General features: G+C 43.5%; 1 protein-coding gene across 13 annotated transcripts in view; it reads right to left on the minus strand.

Annotated features, from left to right (window-relative positions):
• Window positions 1-21805, minus strand: part of PPP6R3 (protein phosphatase 6 regulatory subunit 3) — a 126772-nt gene that overhangs the window by 66914 nt on the left and 38053 nt on the right. For 12 of the 13 annotated variants that reach the window (XM_060302829.1, XM_060302838.1, XM_060302837.1 and 9 more), the window contains 3 exons: window positions 21141-21293; window positions 6450-6682; window positions 1837-2023 (listed from right to left, as the gene is read on the minus strand). In XM_060302829.1, coding sequence (XP_060158812.1) covers window positions 1837-2023; window positions 6450-6676 — 414 coding nt within the window. In that variant the 5' untranslated portion in view covers window positions 6677-6682; window positions 21141-21293. The remainder of the gene's footprint in view (window positions 1-1836; window positions 2024-6449; window positions 6683-21140; window positions 21294-21805) is intronic. The other variant, XM_060302830.1, reaches the window with a different exon arrangement.

A 21805-nucleotide genomic window follows, 5' to 3' on the forward strand; every position in this document is an offset into this window, starting at 1 on the left:
CAAAAGGATAGAAAGGTGCAGTGTGACCTTTCCCTGAAGCTGAAAGAGCAAGGGCTCTCGAATCCTCTCGTGGCTGAGGGCTTAAATGAGAAGCCCGACGAGCAGCAGAGCGAATGGGCCCTCCTCTCGGCATTTAATTGGCACGTGCCATGTTCCTTACACCCGTAACATGTCTGGCCTCGAAGACCAATGCAAATATGTAGAACACCAGAGAGCTTTAAGTGTATTCTCACTCTATAATAAAGGTACACTGAAACCCAGGACCCACAAATTTGGGTTTCCCTAGAACAGAGTGAGGAGAAAAGCATGATGAAGGTGTGAGCCCTGTCTCAATTGTGACTACAACCATCTGGAACTGACTAGGTACCTTAGACTGATGGGATGGCTTGCACTTTCCTAAAACAGTCGGTAGTACTGTCACTTCTCATCGAAAGACAGAAGAAGGAACGACAATCTGTATTGCAGTGATCATGATTTGGGGATTACTATCTAAGGAAAAAGAACCTCAATTCCAATACACTTAGGAAGGTAATCCTGCTCAATTAAGAACATGAAAGAACAGCCTCGTCTAAAATAAGACATGTATCCACTTTGCCTTGGCAAAGGACAGACGTACTGGGCCTAAAATAGTTCCAGTCCCTCCATGTTTGCTGACAGCAAGGACGGGTCAAGGAGCCTGTTTTCCACCACGAAGGATGCCAGGCCCAACTGGTGTGACCCCTGCACCCGTCATCACACCCCTGCTGGCTGCACTCTGCAGGACTGCTAGGTTGCACTCGGGCATCTGAGGCTGTTGTTGCTCCCTGGGTGCCTGTTTCCGTAAGTGGATCACAGCCTCCTCGTAATAAGCAGGTCCTTTTCCACACCAGTTCCAACTAGAGCAGTGATTCTCAAATTTCAGCATGTACCACGGTCATCTGGGAGGCTTCTTAAATCCCAAATTGCTGGCCCCACCCCCAGAGGGTCTGATTCAGTACGTCTGGAATGAGCCTCAAGATCTTGCTTTTCTAACAAGTTCTCGGGTGGTCCTCATGCTGTTGGACCAGGGACCACACTTTCGAGAACCACTACACATAGGACAGATACTTGGAAAGTAAGTTTCCCAAGTACAGTACATCTGAATTAAGAACAAAATGAAGCGTGGGGGACGGGATGTGAGAACATAGATGGACAACACCACGAAGAAGATGACCACGATGATGAAGGAAGAGGAGGAAGAGGGGGGAGAGGTTCCTGGCGTTAACAGTGAGGAATGAGCTCCTGCTAAGCCCTACCGGACAGGAACAGCAGAGCTCCATGTGTACGCACATGACAGTCAGTACCCAGATGGCTCAAGTTTTTGAGTGGAGTCAAAATAGAAACAATCACCATTTGCATAAACTAACCATCAATTGCATTTATGGGAAAGCTTTTTAAGTTTCACCTGTGATCATCCTTAGGGGAAAGAAAAAATAAGTAAACTGTTACTTTACCATAGTCACTAAGATGCCACCCACACACCAAGCGCTCAGTGTGCACCCTCCCCACACTATCCTCACAAATGGACCCCAACATTCTCATGCTTCCAACCACTTGTCAAAAGAGGAAGCCAAAGTATACTGAAAAACTGAGATGTGAGGTACTCAGAAAAGAAGAGGTCAAATTAGAATGTATTCATTAATGAGTAAGTCAGTGTCAAGTCAGCAAGCATTTAGAATGCTTAAGGTTTAAAATATATCCTTTTACAGAACCTGGATTTAAGGCACACTCAGAACACTGAAGCAACAAAATTACTGGGGGATCATCTCAGGGGGATGATCAGCCCTAATACTTACCTTTTTGGAAAACAATATTTACCTGTTCTGGTTTTCTGCTGATAAGAATACTTAGCACCTTGCTGAAGAAACTGGCAAGTAGTGGGTTCAAGGGGGAATCGTTTAGGAGGAAGCTATACAATTTCATTAGCAAGGATTCATCTTCTCCCAGTCTATCATTCATCTGGGAGACATCAGAAGTGAGCAACTCACAAGATATATTTGGATACCTAGAAGAACAGGATACTTATATCATCATCTGTATTAACAGTTTAATTACATAAAGTAAAATGCAAATCAGAAAGGTTTCCTAAAACTCTGTGAAAAATAAACAAAGTCATCTTCTGGGAATTAGAAAATAATTTCAATCCATTCCGTTCAATTTAATCTAGAGAGATTATAGAGTGAATTTTCTCCTGTGTCTAAAAAATGGTTTCTAAACCAAGCTTGAACCCAACAAAACTAGAGCACACCTGGGACTCAGAAGGCAAGGGCGGGGCCTCCTCAGAGGAGGAGGCGCGATGGGGCAGGTCAAAGCCTGGGGCCGCAGCCCTCAGCAGCCTGCTCTGGCATGCAAAGCAGCACAGCTCATAGGACAACCGCGGGGGACGCCCATTTCCAGGAAACTGCACTGCACACAGCACCCTTAACTATTGAAGATACACTTAGGTTCCTGGACAGGCTGCCTGTATTCTCAGATGGGTTGTAACTGGAGTTAGAAAGCCGGGCTTATCAAGAGTGCAGTCCATATGACATGTTATGAGAATAAATATTCTGATATACTCAGGAGAGAACAGGACACGGCCTGAGTTACCCAGGTGGTAAAACCGTATACAGAGCTCTCCACACCAGTCTTCCAGGATCTTCTGGGATCAGCCCACCATCAGATCTCACTGCTGTGGGACACAGTCCTCTTCCACAGGCCCCACGGCCCTAGAAATACCTGTGCCCCTAAAGCACGTTTGCCCCTGAGCGCAAGGGCACTCTCTGAAAAGTAGGCAGTAGATGCATTTTCTCCACTCACTTCTGTTACCACAAATGACTTCTCATCTGTTCTCAGAGCAACAGTGGAGACTCCAAGGCCCGTCCAGACTACACTCTCCCCCTCCCACCGTTCACCTCTTTGCTCTTTATCCCTCCCAGGTGAGTAGCAGGGAGTGGCAAGCTCAAATGCTGATCAGGACAGGGAGGTGACAAAACAGCTAGAAGCAGCTATATGGCTAAAGAGAGGGGTAAAGGGTGTGGTCGGAAGCCATGCAGCACCCCTGAGGCATCCAAGCAGCTGCCTGTTTGGAGACCACGGGCTTGAGAAGCAACTGGCAACACACCAGAAGCTGCAGCACCTAGCAGCTCTGCCATGAGGGAGGAACACTGAACCGTATGAGAATATCCCCAAAGATCACATTATCAAATCGCTGTCTTCCGGAGGCTTTGGCTCAATCAAATTAAAGCCTTCCTCACTTTATAGAACACAAGGACTCAAAGACCCCATAATACAAAGTCACCAAAGTGCCGGAGGCAGGAGCAAGCAATGGCGACAGGTGTGGCTTCTGGAGTCACACCACCTAGGCTCAGAGCCCGTCTCCACCACTTACAAGCTGTATGACCTCAGGCACGTTACTTACCTTCTCTGGGCCTCAGTTTCCAAGGATGCAATATTAAGACAACAGTCCTTACCTCACGGGGGAGAATAATACATACAAAATACCGAGAAGGAGGCCTGGAATAAATAAATACTAGCTGTCTTAATTCCCCTTTTTCTTCTACTTCATAAAACTTCCCGAATGCTGCAACGGGGCTGGGGTTGCGGGGGTGGTGGCGGAGTCAGCCCAACTGCCCCAATTTGGAAGCTGCTGGCAAAGGGCCGGGAAAAGCTGGAGACGCCAGCTCCGGCCACAGCCCAGTGTGTAGGGAGTAGTCTCAGAATTCTGATGCAGAAGGTCCAGAAGAACGCGTGGGCAGCTTTTAAAATTTTCACCTGTTTCTCCACCGGCGACCTGGAGGTCTGACTGAGCTAAAGAAGCACGCATGTGGGGGCCCAGGCACAAACACAAAGCCTCAAAGTTCTGGTTCAGAACAGGCTGGGGCTACTCTCTCTCCCCCTCCCTACCTCCCTAAGATTAAACAAGCTTCTGAAACACCCCAAGACCTCCTCTACGCCACCCTTCAGCAAGGCCTCTCCAGCCCCACCCCACCCTCTGACCTCAGCTGCACAGAAGCGATAGGAAGAGAGTCCAGCCCAACCATACCCCTGACCTGCAGCCGGTCCCCTTCCTCCTCCCACTATGAAGCCACCCTACTGTCCTCTCGACCAAGGCCAGCACAGAGCATCACGAGACCTCCCGCTCCCTCCACACCAGCCCCATTTCCCCCTGCGCTGCATCACCCTCACCAGCACATACACACACCGTTATTTCTCGCATCTATGAAGAAAAACAAACACCACACCTCTCCTGGCTCCACATCTGCCTGTAGCTCCCACTTTCTCTCTCTGCTCCTTTTCCAGGGAACTACTTGAAAGAACTCTCTGCTTTGTCTCCAGTTTTTCCTCAGAAGCACTGCAGCCTGGCTTCCGTGTCCAACAACCTGGAGAACCTCCACTGAAGGGGCCCATGTGCTCCACGCTGTAAATGCCAATGGTTACCTGGCCTGTCAGCACAGCCCCTGGATCCCCTGGGTCCCCTGTCCCATCTCCCCGTCCTGAAGCCTGGCCTCCCCTGACATTGAGGGAAGCACCCCTCCGGGTTCTCCTCTTGCCTCTAAAGTCCCTCTGTGGGAACCCTGACCCGACCAACAGCATCTCAGCTTTTGGGTTTACACTAGTACTTAAGGACCTATTTTTAAAGTTCTGTTCAAATTTCTGCTAAATTATTTAAAACTGAGGTATCTGTTATTAAGATTAAAAAGTCAGTGTAAAAATGACAAACCTTTAACACCTTGTGTATGATCACTGGATTAAAAGTGATGGGTTCAATCCACATGTGTAACTGACACGCAGTTACAAACTTCACAAACCACAGCAATCACCCCATCATCCGTAAACTAAAAAGCACTAGTCTAAATTTCCTTAGATGACTACAGTCAACCTTAACCCAGAGAAGCTTTCAGATTCCCTCTGAAAAATCACTCTGTGCTAATCCAGCTGTCCGAGTTATCCGGCTCTGTGTATGTTACCACAGCTGGTGGCTCTGTCCAGGCCAGAAGTGCAGCAGAGAACTGCTCTGCTCAGCTCAAGCCATGCTCCCTCGAAATGGTGCCAACCAGAAGGCTGCATGCCCAGGGAAACACACCTGCTCTCTCAACCTCAAAGGTAGCACAAAAAACGCTGGCATGGCAATACAACAGATGCCATGACTACTTTTTGGTAAAATAAGCAATTTCCACAAGGCTTGCTTACTCTTCTCCAGTTAAAGAAGTATTAGCTTCATTCAGCATGTGAGAAAACAGATCCAAGAAGGGTAAGCCTCTTGTTCAAGTTCTCAGAGCTCCTAGGAGAGGGCTACACGCATCCCGGGTGGGCCTGATACCAAGCCCACACCACGCTGCCTCCAGCCAGGATAAGCCCCACGACAAGCAGCATCCACATATGGTGGTTCACTGTGAAGGGAATTCCAAAGTAGCAAAGTAATCTATCTTTGGGGCGAAAGGAGTACACTGGTATTCCTGTCAAATTTCTGTCCTTTTCTTTTCTGAGGTACTGCTCTCTGAGTGGAGACGTGCTGCATGCTAGCTGTCAACCTTAATGGCTGGCAGAGAACATGACTTCCTTGAAGATCCAAGCCATGAGAACTTGGAAGCATTACTAAGTACTATTCCTCTGACAGCAAAACTCTCCCCACAAAGAAATGAAAGGATATCTGATAAGGGGGACAGACTGGGGGAAAAAGGGCAAAGGAGAATCTACTGTAGGCCATAATTCTTCCTATTCCATTAAGTTTATTTAATGCTTCATCAATGACTTTTTGTTTTGTTCCTGAATTGGTTCCATTTTCAGGCAGAGAGGGGGGGACAAATATTTCAATAGAGTTGGAGATGGAAAAGTAACTAACTGAAATCCCAACACTTTAAATACATATGGAATACTCGCAGAGTTTCCAGGGGTCCGAATACGAAGTGTTATAAGCTGGCGACACCAGTGGTGAAGTAGATAAATCCACTGCAGTTATCCAAGGTGTTAGCTGCTTAAATTTAGCTACAGTAATGTTGACCAAGACCCATACCCTTATTTTCAGTTAACAAAAGGTCAGAATTTATTTAATCAGCAGCGCTGTTCATTAAACAAGCTCTGGCCCAGATGTGCTGTGTAATCTTGAGTAGTCACATCATCTCTGTCTTCCTATTTGCAAAAAAGAGAAAATACTTACTTGGATTGTCTTAGTATTTTAGGAAACTTTATCACTGTTTATAATGCACCTTGCCCTTAGACAAAACCTTCTGGCCAAAATTTAGAACGTTCACTTTAAAAATCTTGTGATTTCACTGGACTTAGTTCTAGAACGGATTGTTTGCTCCACTGAGCCTGTTGCTCTTGACATGTTAACATTCTGTAACTGGTCTACGACAGCCCTGCAGAGCTGCTAGACAACAAGGACGATAATATACCCTACCCCCGCTTCACTTCAGCCCCACCCTAAAGAGAAGACTGAATTTTCTTACTTGTATCTGATCTTTTCATCCATGTCTTGAGGTGGTTCTTCAATAATGAATGAGACTAAATCTTCGAGACATTCTGCTTTTAACAGGAACTCTATAAGTTTGCGGTTCTGAGCTTTACATTCTTGTAAAACATCTTCCTCATCCATCAACTCCTTCAGTGTTACATCTTCTCTTTCTAGAAGTGTGTCTATGTGGGATGATGAGTGAAGATCAAATTTCCAAAACATGCTGCTCTAAACAAAATGCAGAGAGTATTTCAAATACAATTTCAACTTCACATATTAATTTTTCAAGTTTCCATCTAGTTTTACAGTCTAAAATGTCAACTTGGGTCACATAAGAAAAACAAGTTCCATATCGAATCTATAAAATACTTTCTAAATAAGTAAAACTGGCAAGATTTTTTCCTTCTCAGAAAATATTTTTATTGATAACAAAAAATTTTGACTTGAAAATGCTGAAAGAATGATAAAACCTGGGATGATTTTAACCTGCAAAATTAACCCACCCATACTTTAAGAATTTAGTGCTGGGAAAGGAAGAAAATAAACCCTTTCTTCAGGGTGAAACATACATTCTTACACAGAACTAGTATCTTCAGTAACAAATGACAAGTATCGAGACCTAAGTACATGGTACTCTTCAGAATATTACAACATTAAATAAATAACCACCACGAACCAGAACTTTTAGCCACTGACAGCACTTTCACAGCTGAAAATGTGAAAGCCATAAAATGGCAAAACCTATGCCATTCTTAACAAAGAAACAAAAAACTGTAGCAAGATCACCTTAAAGAACAATCATTCACCTTGTCTTCAAAGTTGATCACGGAAAATTCGATCCTAGGATGTCTACAGACAAAAGAGTTCACTGTCCTTATTTTAAATACTTCAGCAAAGTCACACTGAAAAGCCATTAGTGACATTCAAATACCTTCCCACGTCCCACTGGTATCAGGTCAGTATGTGCTTATTTTGGTCTATAAGCCGAATTTCTGCTAATCTAATGGTCTCTCCACTTGAAGTCAGAAAACTGGACACAGTTAACAATTTAGCCTTAAGTCTTCAAAAAAAAAAAAATAGGTCTCATTTAAAGTAGCATGTCTTTTCATTTTTTTGTAATCCCACACATAAAGGCAAAGTATAATGAAAAGTACTAATAAACCACAAAAGCAAATCTCATATCAAGCCCTTACTACTGGCTAGTTATAAACAAGATATACACTCATATTCATCAACTGAAAACTATAAACATCTACAAACCAAAGTCATACTTCTAAAATATGGATCAAGATATAATCACATTATCTACCTCAATTAAAAACTGACCTCCAAAATTTTAACCTTATAAAGGTAACTCATCATATACTGATTTACAGAGAAAACTGATAATTGGTGGTGATGAAATAACAAGTGTTGGCAAACTTCGGCCCACAGACCAAATCCAGCCCACAAACTGCAAGCTAAGAATGGCTTTGATAATTTTAAAGGGTTGTTTAAGAGAAGCATATGTGACAGTGACCATGGGTGGCCTGCATATTTACTATCTGGTACTTTACAGAAAAAGTTTAGCATCCCTTGCTCAAGAGGAAACAGAGTGCTGACTAACACATTCCTTTCTGCCATCTCTGAACCCACACGGGCCTGTCCCCCACAGTCCTCACAGCCCGCCCGGAGGGGCGGAGCCATGTGGTGTCAGGCGGGACTGTCTACCAGATCCATTCTCTCCCTTCCTTAGGCACTCACCTAGACCATGTCCCCAACTTCTCGGGCAGGTAGATATGGCCACATTACAAAGTTTTCTCCAATGTACTGTGAGCCATAAAAACCTCCATGTGCTCCCCCCGGCATCTGGCTGGATGTTGATGACAAAAAAGGCCCTAAGGGACTGCAGAGCCCAAAAGGAAGGTGCCTGCACCCCCAAATCACCACGAGGAAGATCGCTGCCTGCCCATCTGAGAGCCTGTCCTAGGCCGGGTTACGATGAGCCATCATACACACCTGCTCTGTATTCCAGCAGGATGGCCGACCTGACCAACCAGCTCCTCCAAACTCCTGAGCGCATGACATCGTGTGTTATTATACTTATTTTATTATACACAAGAAAAGGAATTCTTGAGCAACTATCTGTTTTAAAATGCCTAACTCCTTTTGCTTTCCACTATCCTAAATTAGAATAGCATTTTTCAAATCAGAACACCTTAAAATATACATTTCCACAGTGCATTTTCTTTAAATTGGGTAGGTATACTACCGACTTAAAAATAAAATATAACCACAGTATACTCTTAAACATTATGTATTCTATCTTTTAACCAAACAGCAAATTGACTGGAAATGAACAGCACTGGTAAATTAGTTACCCCTGGCTTGGCCCTACTTCTATTTGTGCCCTTTGAAGTAAAATCAAGCTAGGTATGAACTAACTGTTACAAAGTTCAACTGCCCAGGGCCCTGAGGTCAATGGAGTCCTTTAAAAAATGTAACTAAGATACTCTGAAGAAACTGAAAAAAGTCAGAACTTCAACAGCTCACTTTTAGTAAACATAAATACACTTTAAAATTCTTAACCTAGGTATACTTCAACAGGATTTAGCGATAAGAGGGAATACAATTTCTTACAGTAAACCAATTCACAGGCTTTTAAATCAATACTGACAAAGAGAGAAATGGTAAAAGCAAACTACCCACCATCTTTCTGCAAAATCCTAGAATTGTTTTATAAGTTGAATGAGGTACCTTGAAAATAGGGTTTTCTCCACAAGGGCTGAAGAGTATGTGGGCAGGAGTTGCCACAGAGGACAACCTCTGCTACGCTCCGCCTTCCTCATAACTGAAGACACAAGTGAAAATTATCACTGTATATGCATGAAATAGGACCAAAGGATCCATAAATCTACTCGTCATAGATCAACTGCTTTAATTAAGGGTCCTGTGAAATTAAAATATCATCCTTCTTGGAAGCAAAACCTGGGCCACAGTACCTTTATTTCAAAAGCAGTTAAGCAGTGACACTTTGTTTCTGAAACAAAAGGTGCTACCTTGTCTCTATGACACGGGACCTGGTATGGTGATGTGGTTCAGTCACGTGCAAGAGGTTTGAGAAGGACGTCAGTCCCTCTGCAGAATCTGCCAAGGCTCTGCTGGAAGAGTATATTGAACAGGGCCCAACTGTGGTTTATGTAAACCACCTACAACCACTTGCTTTCCATCAAATAAACATCATTTTCTCCTCAAACCTTGTTAGGACTCTTAAGCATCTCAACATACTGGATGCCAATGCTGGCTCCACAACTGCCTGGCACTGAGGCCTCAGGAAAACCACTTCACCTCTCTAAGCCCCAATATCCTCAAACAAGTAAACTGGCTGTGAGTAGATGAGAAAGGCCCGGTCTGGTGGCTGAGACATACCGGCACTCAGCACCTGGAAGCTTCTGTGTAATCAACATACCACCCCCTTGAAGTCAAGTGAGCTTTAAACCAATGCTACCGAACTTCCATGGGGTCTTATTAAAACACAGTCTCAGATTCTGATTCAGGAAAGCAGGGATCAGGCCTGAGATTCTGCACCTCTAGCAAGTCCTCAGATGCTGCTGCTGTCCTGGGTTTAAACCATTGCTGATCATTTGCAATAAACTGCTATAAGTATATTCAAAATAATCATGTAACCATGAGAAACAGAGGAAAAGCCTACTATACCAACACGTGACTGTTATTTATTTCAGAAACTCCCTGTGGACAAGCTGGTATTAGTGGGTTTTCCTTCAACATAACAGAAGCAAAACGTAACACTTTCCAACAGAGGCCAGAAAAAATGACACCATGGACACACTAAAAGGTAAACTATTAAAGAGCTTTGGAGAGAGAAACTGCTGATGGTCCTGCCTACAAATGAGAAGGAAACTGTGGAAATGACAAAGAAGAACTTTAATGAGTTTAAAATACAAAATCCCCTATTCATTATGTACTAACTGCCTAATTTTGGCAATTTTCTATCCAAGTGGGGTAAACTGCACTCTGTAAAGCCCAAGTCTGTGAACTGCTATCAATGGTGGAAACCCTGTACCCAGGAATGGCCGGCCCAGGGCACAAGGTTCAAAGGTTCAAAAAGAGATACAAAGATTATGAAGAATCTCAAGACAGCAATGTTGAGCCTGAAAGCTAACGCTTCTGGGTGTGGGCCCCGTGGGACTACAGGCCGCACACCCGCGAAGCCAGCCTCTGGTATGCCATTCCGTAACTGGCTCACTTCAATCCCCAAGATCCCATACCCTAAATACTTCCTCGCATGCTCCAGTCTTGCAACAAACACGCACAACATACGTCCAGTTTAGATAGCTGCAGTCACCTAAAGTAAGAAGTACAACCTACACAAACATGAGAAGTAGCTGCGTTCACCTAAGATAACACAGGGGAAAGACTTTAAGACAACGAAATGTGTTACAGATTTTTAATACTATTTCTTTTAGATGTGCTATGAAGGGAATAGTTATAATACAAATTTTTTCTGGGTCTTATACAAAGGCACGTAAGCACATGCTCCCCAAGTTCAAATCCCTACACACCTCAGTCTGCCTGCAGCACTCTCTAGAGGCCCCGGCCCTCAGCACGAGAAACACAACACCTCCACTGTCACCCGAGCTGGTGCTAACAGAAACATCACTCAAGACGCAATGTGAGCCACATGTAAGCTTAAATTTTCTAGCAGCCACACCAAAAAGTAAAAAAGAAACTGGTAAAATTAATTTTAAATGTATTTATTTAACCTCATATAGCTAAACATTATTATTTCAACATGTAATTCTTTTGGTACTAAGTCTTCAAAATATGGGTGTTTTGAAACTTCACAGCATATCGCAATCTGGACCAGCCACATTTCCGGTGCTTAAGAGTCACACGTGGCCATTCAGGACAAGACAGCTCAAACTGTATGATTGCTACAATTATGATTCAAAGTTTCTCTCCTGGTACTAAAATACCTTCCCCATCTCCTTCCACAGCCAAAGTCAATAGTTACCCACCTTTTCCACACAAGGGCCAATGTGGGATGGGTGGGGAGAGGCTACGGGCCACGGTCTTCTTTCTTTTAAAATATAAACATACCTGGGAAATCATGTTTATTCTCATATACATATATATATATATACACACACACATATACATATAAAAGAAACAACTTGGACATTCTTAACTCAAACAAGTAGGTCACAAGAAAACGAGAACTGTTTTTTAGCCTCTAATTTCTAGGAATATTTGTAGGGATAAAAGGTAAAATTTCAAATTCTTTACCTTGTGATAATGGAGAATGCTAGCTTGAATCAGGAGGGCTACAAGTGGCTCATTACTGGTAGAGATACACCTGGCCAAATTTTGAAATAGTTACGTGTCTGTGGGAATTTATTTCATTTTCTAAGTTAATTCAAAAATATTATGATGAAAAATAAAATGCCCAGGTCACTCAAACATGTTGGGAAACAATGATGTTTGATTAATATAAAAAAATAGACTCCCCACTGGTCCCGGAGAAAACTGAGTCTTCACTGCCTCCATTCAGTTTTTTAGTATATGTGCTGCCGAAGCGAGCACCACTGCCTCCATTCAGGTTCAAAACAACGTGCTTATTACTCCGCGAGGGGCAGGCACATTTACCCCAAACCTTTGGCCGAGTTTACCAGCAGCCTGGGAACAGGGTGTAGTGAACAAACTGAGCTGCTGAAAGGCTGTTCTTACTGGCTCTCCTGCTTCTGCCAGTGTCCAGACACCTGGAGTTGCAGGACCCCTGGGCTTGGATTCAGGCGTGCGGAGAACTGAGTTGGGCCACATATAACAAGACCCAAATGGGGGGACGGCTAGGCTGAAGAAGGGTTGGTGGTTGCCACTCTGTACACTGAGAGCAGCACGCCACCAGGAAGGGACAGAGAGGAAAGTATCTATAAATAGCAGAGTGCAGAGTCACTCTGAAGGGAGGTCAGCTCTGTGTTATAAGTTAATGATAAACTCCCCCAACAGCAACGCTCAAGGCCTAGGCAAAAGCTATAATTTTCACACGAAGAGGCAGAAACATGCAACATCGGGAAGGAGTAACAGTTGGGCTTTGATGGCAGTTCTCTTTAAGTACTAAGGAAAAAGATCACAAAGGACTGGGAAGTCTACCCAGTAGCTGCCTCTCCACTGTTAACAAAGGTATCCAACTCATACAGTTGTCCCCTCACCCCCCACCCGAACACTAGACTAATCAAAGCAAGTATCAGAGTGCCAGTTAGAGATAACGAATTTCTTTAGAGGAAAGGGCAATACAAACTCAGGGCCAGTTTCGTTGTATTAGCTCTGAAACTGCTTCTTCCAAAGAACGTATCAAAAGCAATCAAGTTTCTACCATCCAGATGTTGTAGATGCTTTGCCCAGTTTTAATTTGTAACTTTCTTTGATATTTCAGCTTTTCAGAGTAGTAAATAAAGGAGCAAAATCCATTTAATATGCACTATATTAATCAACAGGTACTTTTATTTTTTTTTTTGCAGTACGCAGGCCTCTCACTGTTGTGGCCTCTCCCGTTGCGGAGCACAAGGCTCCGGAAGCGCAGGCTCAGCGGCCATGGCTCACGGGCCCAGCCGCTCCACGGCACGTGGGATCTTCCCGGACCGGGGCACGAACCCGTGTCCCCTGCATCGGCAGGCAGACTCTCAACCACTGCGCTACCAGGGAAGCCGTAACAGGTACTTTTAAAGCACTAATTTGCACTGTATTGGGGAATGCAGGAGTAATATGATAACGGTGCCTACTTCCTTGAAGAATACAATAAAACTGAGAACAGAGAAAATACAGAAAATAAATGGCATAAACTCCAAGCTTGTTCTGTAGAAAGGGAGCTCAAGGGAGGGGAGCCTGGACAGAAAAGACTTTGCTATAAATGAGGCCTAAGCTGGGCCTCAAAAGACAGGTAGGGCTCAATAGGTGATCCTACAAGCATGGAGGATAGACCCTGGAGCTTCAAGAAATTCACAGCAGGGAGAAAGTCCTGATGACAAGAAGAAAGAGACTTTCAGAAGGCACTAGGAAAGGTTAGGCAACGCAAAGCCAGATCTCAAAGAGCCATGCACGAATGCACAGCAGAGCCGGGCAGGCTTGCTGCAGAAGCGAGGGAGGGAGCCAGTCCGTTCTAACTGAGATAAATGCACATTAAAATAGCTATAGCAAAGATTAACACAGTATACAGAAACAAATGACTCAAGAAAAGTAGAGGAAAATGACACAGAGGAGACGAAATTTAAGCTGTGGCAAGTACATTTTCAACAGACGCTGTACTCCCACAAAGGCGGAGAGGGGAAGAGCTCTAACCTGTTCCCAGAACGGCCATGTGTTTGAATATGACTAAAATGTGGGATAGGGAAGGGAGTGCTGAAGACAAGACCACTGAGGTGGGACACTGAGGTCAGGTGAGACAAGGCAAACGAGCAACAAGATGAGATCTAGAGTTTAAATGCTGTCAATGTGAAAGATGGACTGGACAGGGGTGAGCCTAGATAAAGAGCGGTGACCCAGAGACCGTTTTAAGAAGTCACAGAGGATGGCGAGGCCCTACAACAGCCTCTACTTTGAAAACCAAGTTATTCCCTAAGAAATTTCACATTAAATTATTATCCCCCCTCCAGTTTCACCCATAATTCCTCAAAGCCTAATTCTCATGTTTTCTTCATTCCTAGCTGCACTTAGGTATCAGATGATACAAATTTATAGATTGCCCTTGGAATTCTGAGCTACCTGGGAAACACACGATCCTCAGAAAACAAATGCCTACCCACACCCTGGGGCTAACTCCAAATACACCTCTAAGATGCTGTGGACAGGCAAGAGGTGTGATCTTAATCGCCCACTTCACTTTTATATTTAAACAGCCAACTGCCAATCAAGAAAAGTCCAGCCTCAATTTGTCATGGAGTCCACACACTAAAGTACAGTGATGTGTCCTTCTACAAGTTCTCATTATGAAAATGCAAGTGGACATGAATTTCTGTGCATAATTTCCACAACTTCAATATGAGTATATGCAAAGCATGACTTATTTATACTAAGAACAAGTTTTTTTTTAAAGTGAGACTAAGGGGTTGGAAAGAAAAAAGACAAGTAATGAGGATGACACAATGGCAATCAGGTTTTTGCCAGGAGCCTTGTTAGAGATCAAAGCAATAAAGGCAAGGAAAACCTAGCTGGATCTAGGTGTCTATTCTGTGTGTGTGTGTGCGTGTGTGCCTGCACAAATAAGAAAATTCTAAGTAGAGGGTTTTCCATCTCAAGCATCCAGAATTCTCTGAATCTCTGAAACCAGGCAGAGCTGTCAACAAATCTGAAATATCAGAAAGAAGTGACATGTAACTGGAGAGCCAGAGGAAACGTGATGCGATTAGAACACCTGTCATCTGAAATAACCCAAAAGAGTTCCTAATCTAAAACTGTAGGGATGGGAATTCCCTGGTGGTCCAGTGGTTAGGACGCATCACTTTTGCTGCTCGCGCCCAGGTTCAATCCCTGGTCAGGGAACTAAGATCCTGCAAGCTGTGCGGCGTGGCCAAAAAGTAAATACAATAAATAAAACTGTAGGGAGGAAGATTGGTCCTAAGCAAGTCAGGAACAGTATGAAAACAGCAGAGCTAGAAAGAGAACTCTATACTAACACAGTGCAGGGGAAAGCCTTGGAAAATCCAACTCGCCCATGTTTTTACTAAGTGAAATCAGTTATATGCAGTTTGTGAGTCATCCAACTTGAATCAAGTGACAGTGGCTACTTTTTTATTCATATGTCCATTACAGACAAGATGCCCAAAGAGAACAGCCTTTCCAAATCAGAAATTCTAGAGCATATTGAGATGCCATTGAAAAAAGGCCAAAAAAGAAACAAGCTTCAGTTTAAGAACGAGCTAACTACCCTGGTTAATTTGGAGTTACAAGCAACTCTATAACAGAGACAGACATGGCAAATTGGTCACAAATTTTAAGGTCCCCACCCCCATTTTTTTTAACCTTCGATCTTCCTTGCCCAGCAAACTTTAATCAGAATGTGTATAATCAGGACTTCCCTGGTGGTGCAGTGGTTAAGAATCCGCCTACCAATGCAGGGGACATGGGTTCAAGCCCTGGTCCAGGAAGACCCACATGACACGGAGCAACTAAGTCCGTGCGCCACAACTACTGAGCCTGCGCTCTAGAACCTGCGAGCCACAGCTACCGAGCCTGCACACCTAGAGCCTGTGCTCCACAACGAGAAGCCACCACAATGAGAAGGCCGCGCACCGCAACGAAAAGTAACCCCTGCTCGCTGCAACCAGAGAAAGCCCATGTGCAGTAACGAAGACCCACGGCAGCCATACATACATAAGACATAAATAATGTGTATAATCATAAAGCATTTAGGGCTATCTCAACAGTCCCTAGACTAGCAGTAATAACTTGTTAACCTCTAGGAAGTGCTTTCCGTCATGAATATTTTACCAGCAAAGCAGACTCCTGGACTGCTGAGACTCTGCTCAGGAATACAAGCTCAGTGTAGAACATGAGACGTGAACACTGCTTACAGTCTTTATAGCCCCTTAATCTCTTCTAGCTATTCCACAATAACAGTAAATGGTCTGATACGGCAACGTTCTATTAAAGGAGGAAAAATGACTAATAGCAGCTCACAATTATTAAGTGCCTACCATATGCCAGACTCTGGACTTGATGCTTTTAGATACATTATCTGTACCTCACAACAACTCTTCAAGGCTTCGCTCTCATTTGCAGATGGAAAAACTAAGATTCTAAGAGGTGAGATGATCTACCAAAGACCACAGCTAGTGAATAAGCTGGCCAGAGCTGGGACTCAAGCCCAGGCCCATTGCGCTCCCAAGTCTGTGCTCTTCCCATCACGGCACACGGCCAAAGGACCAGCATGGAACACCCGGTGAGCGACCGGTCCCAGCAGCAGTCATCGAGAGCACAAGCCAGCCCCAGGCCAGCCTGCAGAAGGGAAACAGCAGCAGGCTAACCTGCCATCTAATGGCTCTTGGGATACACTCATGGACGGGAATCCCATGTCTTCATGGGCAGGGAAAAGAATCACTTGACAGACAAGCTGGCTGGGAGCTCAGCCCAAAGAGCGTAGGTGGTGACACTGGAGGAGCTCAGCTCTTGTGGCCAGTGGTGCTATCAGAGCTGACTGACCAGAATGCCACAGGTTTGTCCAAATGCACAGAAAACACGAGTGAATCAGCATTTAAAAGCTGTCTGACATGATGAAACCAAGAGAAATTTACTTAACATGGTTAAATGTAAAGTCCTTTTAAAATAAAAACTGAAAAGCATGACATGGGGTGGGGGGTAGAGGTTGCTAGGCCTAAGAAAACTGTTAAAAGAAAGAAACAAGTCCAAAGATTTTAGTTACTTATAAGTTTGACATAAAGTTGTATTATGCTGTGACTAATAAGCAAGTAACCCTCAGAATGTGTCATAGATCAACTGCATCTAGGACCACGGGAGATACTAACTCTATTGAAGCCTTCCCTGGGCAGATCAGCTCATGCCAAGCAATATCATATCCTGTTCTGGGGCAGATGAAGAGACTGCCAACCACATGGCACCCAAAGAGGACCAGGGTGACAGAAGGACTTGCCACTTGGAGGAAAAAATAACTAGCTTTGAATATCTCGAAGCTCTTTTATACTATCACGGACAGTGCCCAAGGGAGAAAATGAGAGCCAGCGAGTGAAAAGGACAGATTATCCGTCCTATCTGTGAGCAGAAGATGCAGGAACTTGCTAAAGGTTAGGAACACCAACACCTTCAAGACCCCAAGGCTGGAGGTCCTCTGGAAGCCTGGATGATTCTCTATGAGGGCAACGACAGACAACTTCCCGTTCTGGACAGAAAGACTATATTAAATGATCACCACACTGTTTTATGAATTTCTTCTCAAAGTCTATGTGATATAAAAGGCATGGCTACATTTGGGCTGACATGGAGTCTCAACAAGAAAATAGCAAAGGATTCTGCAACCTTCCAGATGCTTAGTGGGTTGAAACCTACACAATTCTCTGCCCTTCTGGAAGCTCTAGGAAAACAACAATAAAGGACAAAGAAAAGGAAACAACAGCCAAGGAGAATGCCAACAAATTTATGAAAGACAGAAAATGGAGAAACAATTCCGAAAGTCCAACATCCAAGTAACAAAAGTTTTAGAACATATTATAATTCACCACTGATCTCCCTTGTCAAAAAAATGTTTTTTCTCAGAGCATAAAGAAGTGACTCTCCCCCTAAGACCTACATGTGGCACCACGTTGAGTGGTAAAAGATCCTTTAAGACACAGTGTGAAAGCCCGTGGTATCGGAGATTAAAAAAAAAAAAAGTGTATCTAAACTCTTCTAGTGAGGAAAAACTTATAAAAGGACTGGAAATCAGAATGACATCAGCTTCCTCAATAGCAATTCTAGAAAAGAACATTTTTAGACCTGGAAGGTCTGAAAGATTTATTCACAGTTTCTTGAGGAAGCTACTGGATGGAGAATGGGCTTCACTAAAGCATGGCAGTAAGCCATGAGAGGAAGACACGGAATCCATGAGACCAGGGATCCAACACACAGAGAAGCAAAGATGACTCCCAGAAGGGGGGACACCTGCAGCTACAGACGAAGTCAAGAGGAACCAGTTTGGAGTAAACCATGAGGCAGAGGGCTCTGGAAAGGATATGTCCAAGGAAGTGTATTGCCAGATGTATGTTACCGTGTTGAGAAGGATTCTGCAAATTAAGTCAGAGATTTAGGGATTAATTAACCAAAATATACATACTTTTATTACTGATATTAACCAAAGTTGTGCTTTAACTATGTTGGGAGATGTGAGAGGGAAAGAGCTATGCATATAAGAGCTAAACCTTAACCTTCATAATTAGAAGTAAGACAGATTAGAAACTGCTACCTACAGGTATATAATTTAGAAATGCATAAGGAAGTAATAAAGATGAGTAAACAGCTAAGAGATGGAGGTAGCAGTTCCTAGTGAGTAAGTAACTCACTTACTCACTAGGGGCTGGGATGAGGAGGGGATAGGATGGGAAAGATGAAATAGATGATTGTTATTTTTTGTTATAAATCTTGTGATACCATTTGACTTTTTAAACTATACACCTATGTAAGCTATGTACCTATGTATGATAAAATAAAAAATTATGAAAAGAAAGAAAATATAAAGCAGCACAATCCCTGGCATTTAGGACAGGCTCTATAAATATAAGCACAATCTAAAATCAGGGTATTATAAAAGACTATCTAACAGAAAGACTCTGAGGTGACTACATGCACTTAAGATTCCTACGTACAAAAAACAAAGAAATAGAAAAATCCAACCAACAGCAAAAACCACAATGGTACCTTTTCAGTTTAGGTCCTTTCCCACCCCATTTTTTCTGCCATGAGTGTGTGAAGCAACTCCAGAGACCTAGGATACCTGGGGGTACCATACTGAGATTGCCCAATCTGGTCTGCCACCTTTTTTATAAATACAGGCCCTGAGCGAAGAATGGTTTTTACCTTTTTAACTCTTTGGGGGTGGGGGTGGGGGAGTATCAAAAGGACGATATTTCGTGACTTGTATAAATTCTACGAAATTCAAATTTCAGTGGCCATAAAGTTTTAACAGAACACAGTCACACCATCCTTTACATTCTGTCTCTGGCTGCTTTTACACTACCAGGGCAGAGTTGAGCAGGTGTCACAAGAGACCACATACGGTGCTATCACTTTGCACTGCAGCTGGGCGCTCTCCAAATCGCAGTGACACGGGTATAACTCAACAGTGCTCAGAGTGCCATATGCTGTACTGCAACATTTTATTATTATAAGTGCACACCCAACATGTCAAAACAAGAAAAGAAAATCTGGACTTCAAATGTTGTGTTTTTAAGGTACAAATGGGATGTGAACTATTTTGTTATGAAATTAGATGGCAAAGCACTGTTTATTATGCAATCATACCATCCCTGTGCTAAAATACACTATATGCTGACATTACCAGACTAAGCGGTCATCACAGTATTCCCAACTCACAAGAAAGGAACAGTCAGAAAAGTCAGAAAATGTTAAATGGAGTATCTTATTACAGGAGAACTTCTTCACAAAAATAAAAAAATGAAAACAAAGCTTCAATCAAAGCTGGTTTCTAAGGTCGCCTGTTAATAAGTTAAAGAAGCCGGGCTTCCCTGGTGGCGCAGTGCTTGAGAGTCCGCGTGCCGATGCAGAGGATACGGGTTCGTGCCCCGGTCCGGGAAGGTCCCACATGCCGCGGAGCGGCTGGGGCCGTGAGCCATGGCCGCTGAGCCTGCGCGTCCAGAGCCTGTGCTCTGCAACGGGAGAGGCCACAACAGTGAAAGGCCCGCGTACCGCAAAAAAAAAAAAAATTAGTTTTTGAAATCCAGCATCACAACAGAAAAATGGATAATTGTTTTAACTATAAATGAATCTGACAGTCAGATCATAGCTTATCACTGCATACTACTGGACTTCTTATATCTGAACCCTCAACTGAATTCTCCACTCAGTCAGGCAGGTAAGAAACTGAAGAGTTCATACCTATGGGTTAGAACCTATCCCAAGGCAGAGGAAAAGGAAGGGCTGGGCCACATGAGCAAAAACAAACAGACAAAACCATATGAGACAAGGTGCTCAGAGTGAATGACTACTTAAAGGGAATTCTCCCCATCAGGATTTATACAGAATAATATGAAGATAAAAACTGGACAAATCAGAACCTTTCTACAAGAGTTGGTGCTTCACCATGTAAGCAGAAGGGGATGCTGAGGAAGAGTTATTCACAAAGGACTGGAGGTGGGGGAGAGCACAGGCGAAGTGGCTTACTGCCTAGGAAAGATTGGGGCCTGGGGATTAGAAGCAGAGACCTGTTATAACAGAACAACTATAGTATCTCCTGAGACAGTGAAGCCTGAAAGGTAGATGATTAAATGGTTTATGCCCACCTGCTCCTCCAGTTACTATGGAACAAATGAAATTGGATTAAGTATGTGTGCATAGCCCCAAAAAGGTCCTACTGGGCCACTTTCTATTAAGTGCCAATTGACTCAAAAGCCAAATATGCAAAGTAAACCTCTGGTCTTTCACAAAAAAATTCAGTAAAGAGTTGCAAAATGATAGCAATTAAGACTCAAAACAGTCAGGTGGCTGGCTAGAAGCCAGATGTCCTTTGGCTGGTGTAAAACGAACACAAATCTCTCTCTCTCTCTCTCTCTCTCTCTCTCTCTCTCACACACACACACACACACACACACACACACACACACACACACACACACACAGCCAGGTGACCTAGAAGCAGTAGCTGGGTCGCTACTAGCAGTCTTTCTCTGGCATGCTACATCAGCTTACTAGGCCTGTCTAGTCCTTAGGGCCCAGCTCAATCCCACCCCAACCCCCATTCTGTGGAAACTGGGAATCCCATGGGTGCTGCAGATTCTACGACATACCAGAGCAAACTACAGAGCCTGTTATTTAACTTCCTAAAAATACCATAGCGCCACGGAGCCAGGTGGTACCTGGCTCAAAGTGATGACCCAGACCAGGTCCACCTAGACTCCAGGGTCTCAAGTCAGAAAACTGCTTTCCTTGATGTAACTCATGAAACTCCTCATAATTTTAGTGACCTTACCTTTCAAACCAAGTTTAAAAATTAAAAGAAATGTTTTCTTTTCTGTGGCTCCTTGCCCATTACAGGTTATCCTGGCAACGGTTGTCTTCCAATTTACTGCATTAGCAGATTAGCAGAATAAAGCGGGATGGTGCACATGAAACAGAAGTTCCCCTATAAAGAAAAAAAGAGCAAAAATGACAACGTGTTCTCTTTTGTTCGGATGAGAGCTGCCATTAAAAATACTGGTTCAAGGTCTTCTTTCACACACAACTATACCTCAGAGGATTGAAAAGTACTAGCTAATTGAATTTTTTCCTATGTAACAAGAGGAAAAAAGGCACTGTCATCCCTCTACCTAAGCTTTTATCCTACACTAAACAATAACCCAGAAATAGATACACAGTAAGAGCACTATCAGTGAGCAAATAAGAAAAAATACATATGCTTATCTTTGTCTTATGAAAACATCAATGACATTCTTACTCAACACAGGGTTAGCTACAAAGGCACCATATTTTACAACACTAAAACAAGTTTTAGAAGTATCTCCCTCTAAATGTCCCCAAGTAGCCCCGTGTAATACCTTTAAACAACTGTAACTTACTAGGAACTATGAGCAGAACATTAAGTTCACTGAAGTACTAGCTGCAGCTGAATCCCGTCTCTAATGTGAATTAACCAGA

The sequence above is a fragment of the Globicephala melas genome, chromosome 8 (genome assembly GCF_963455315.2).
Source record: "Globicephala melas chromosome 8, mGloMel1.2, whole genome shotgun sequence".
Taxonomy (NCBI): domain Eukaryota; kingdom Metazoa; phylum Chordata; class Mammalia; order Artiodactyla; family Delphinidae; genus Globicephala; species Globicephala melas.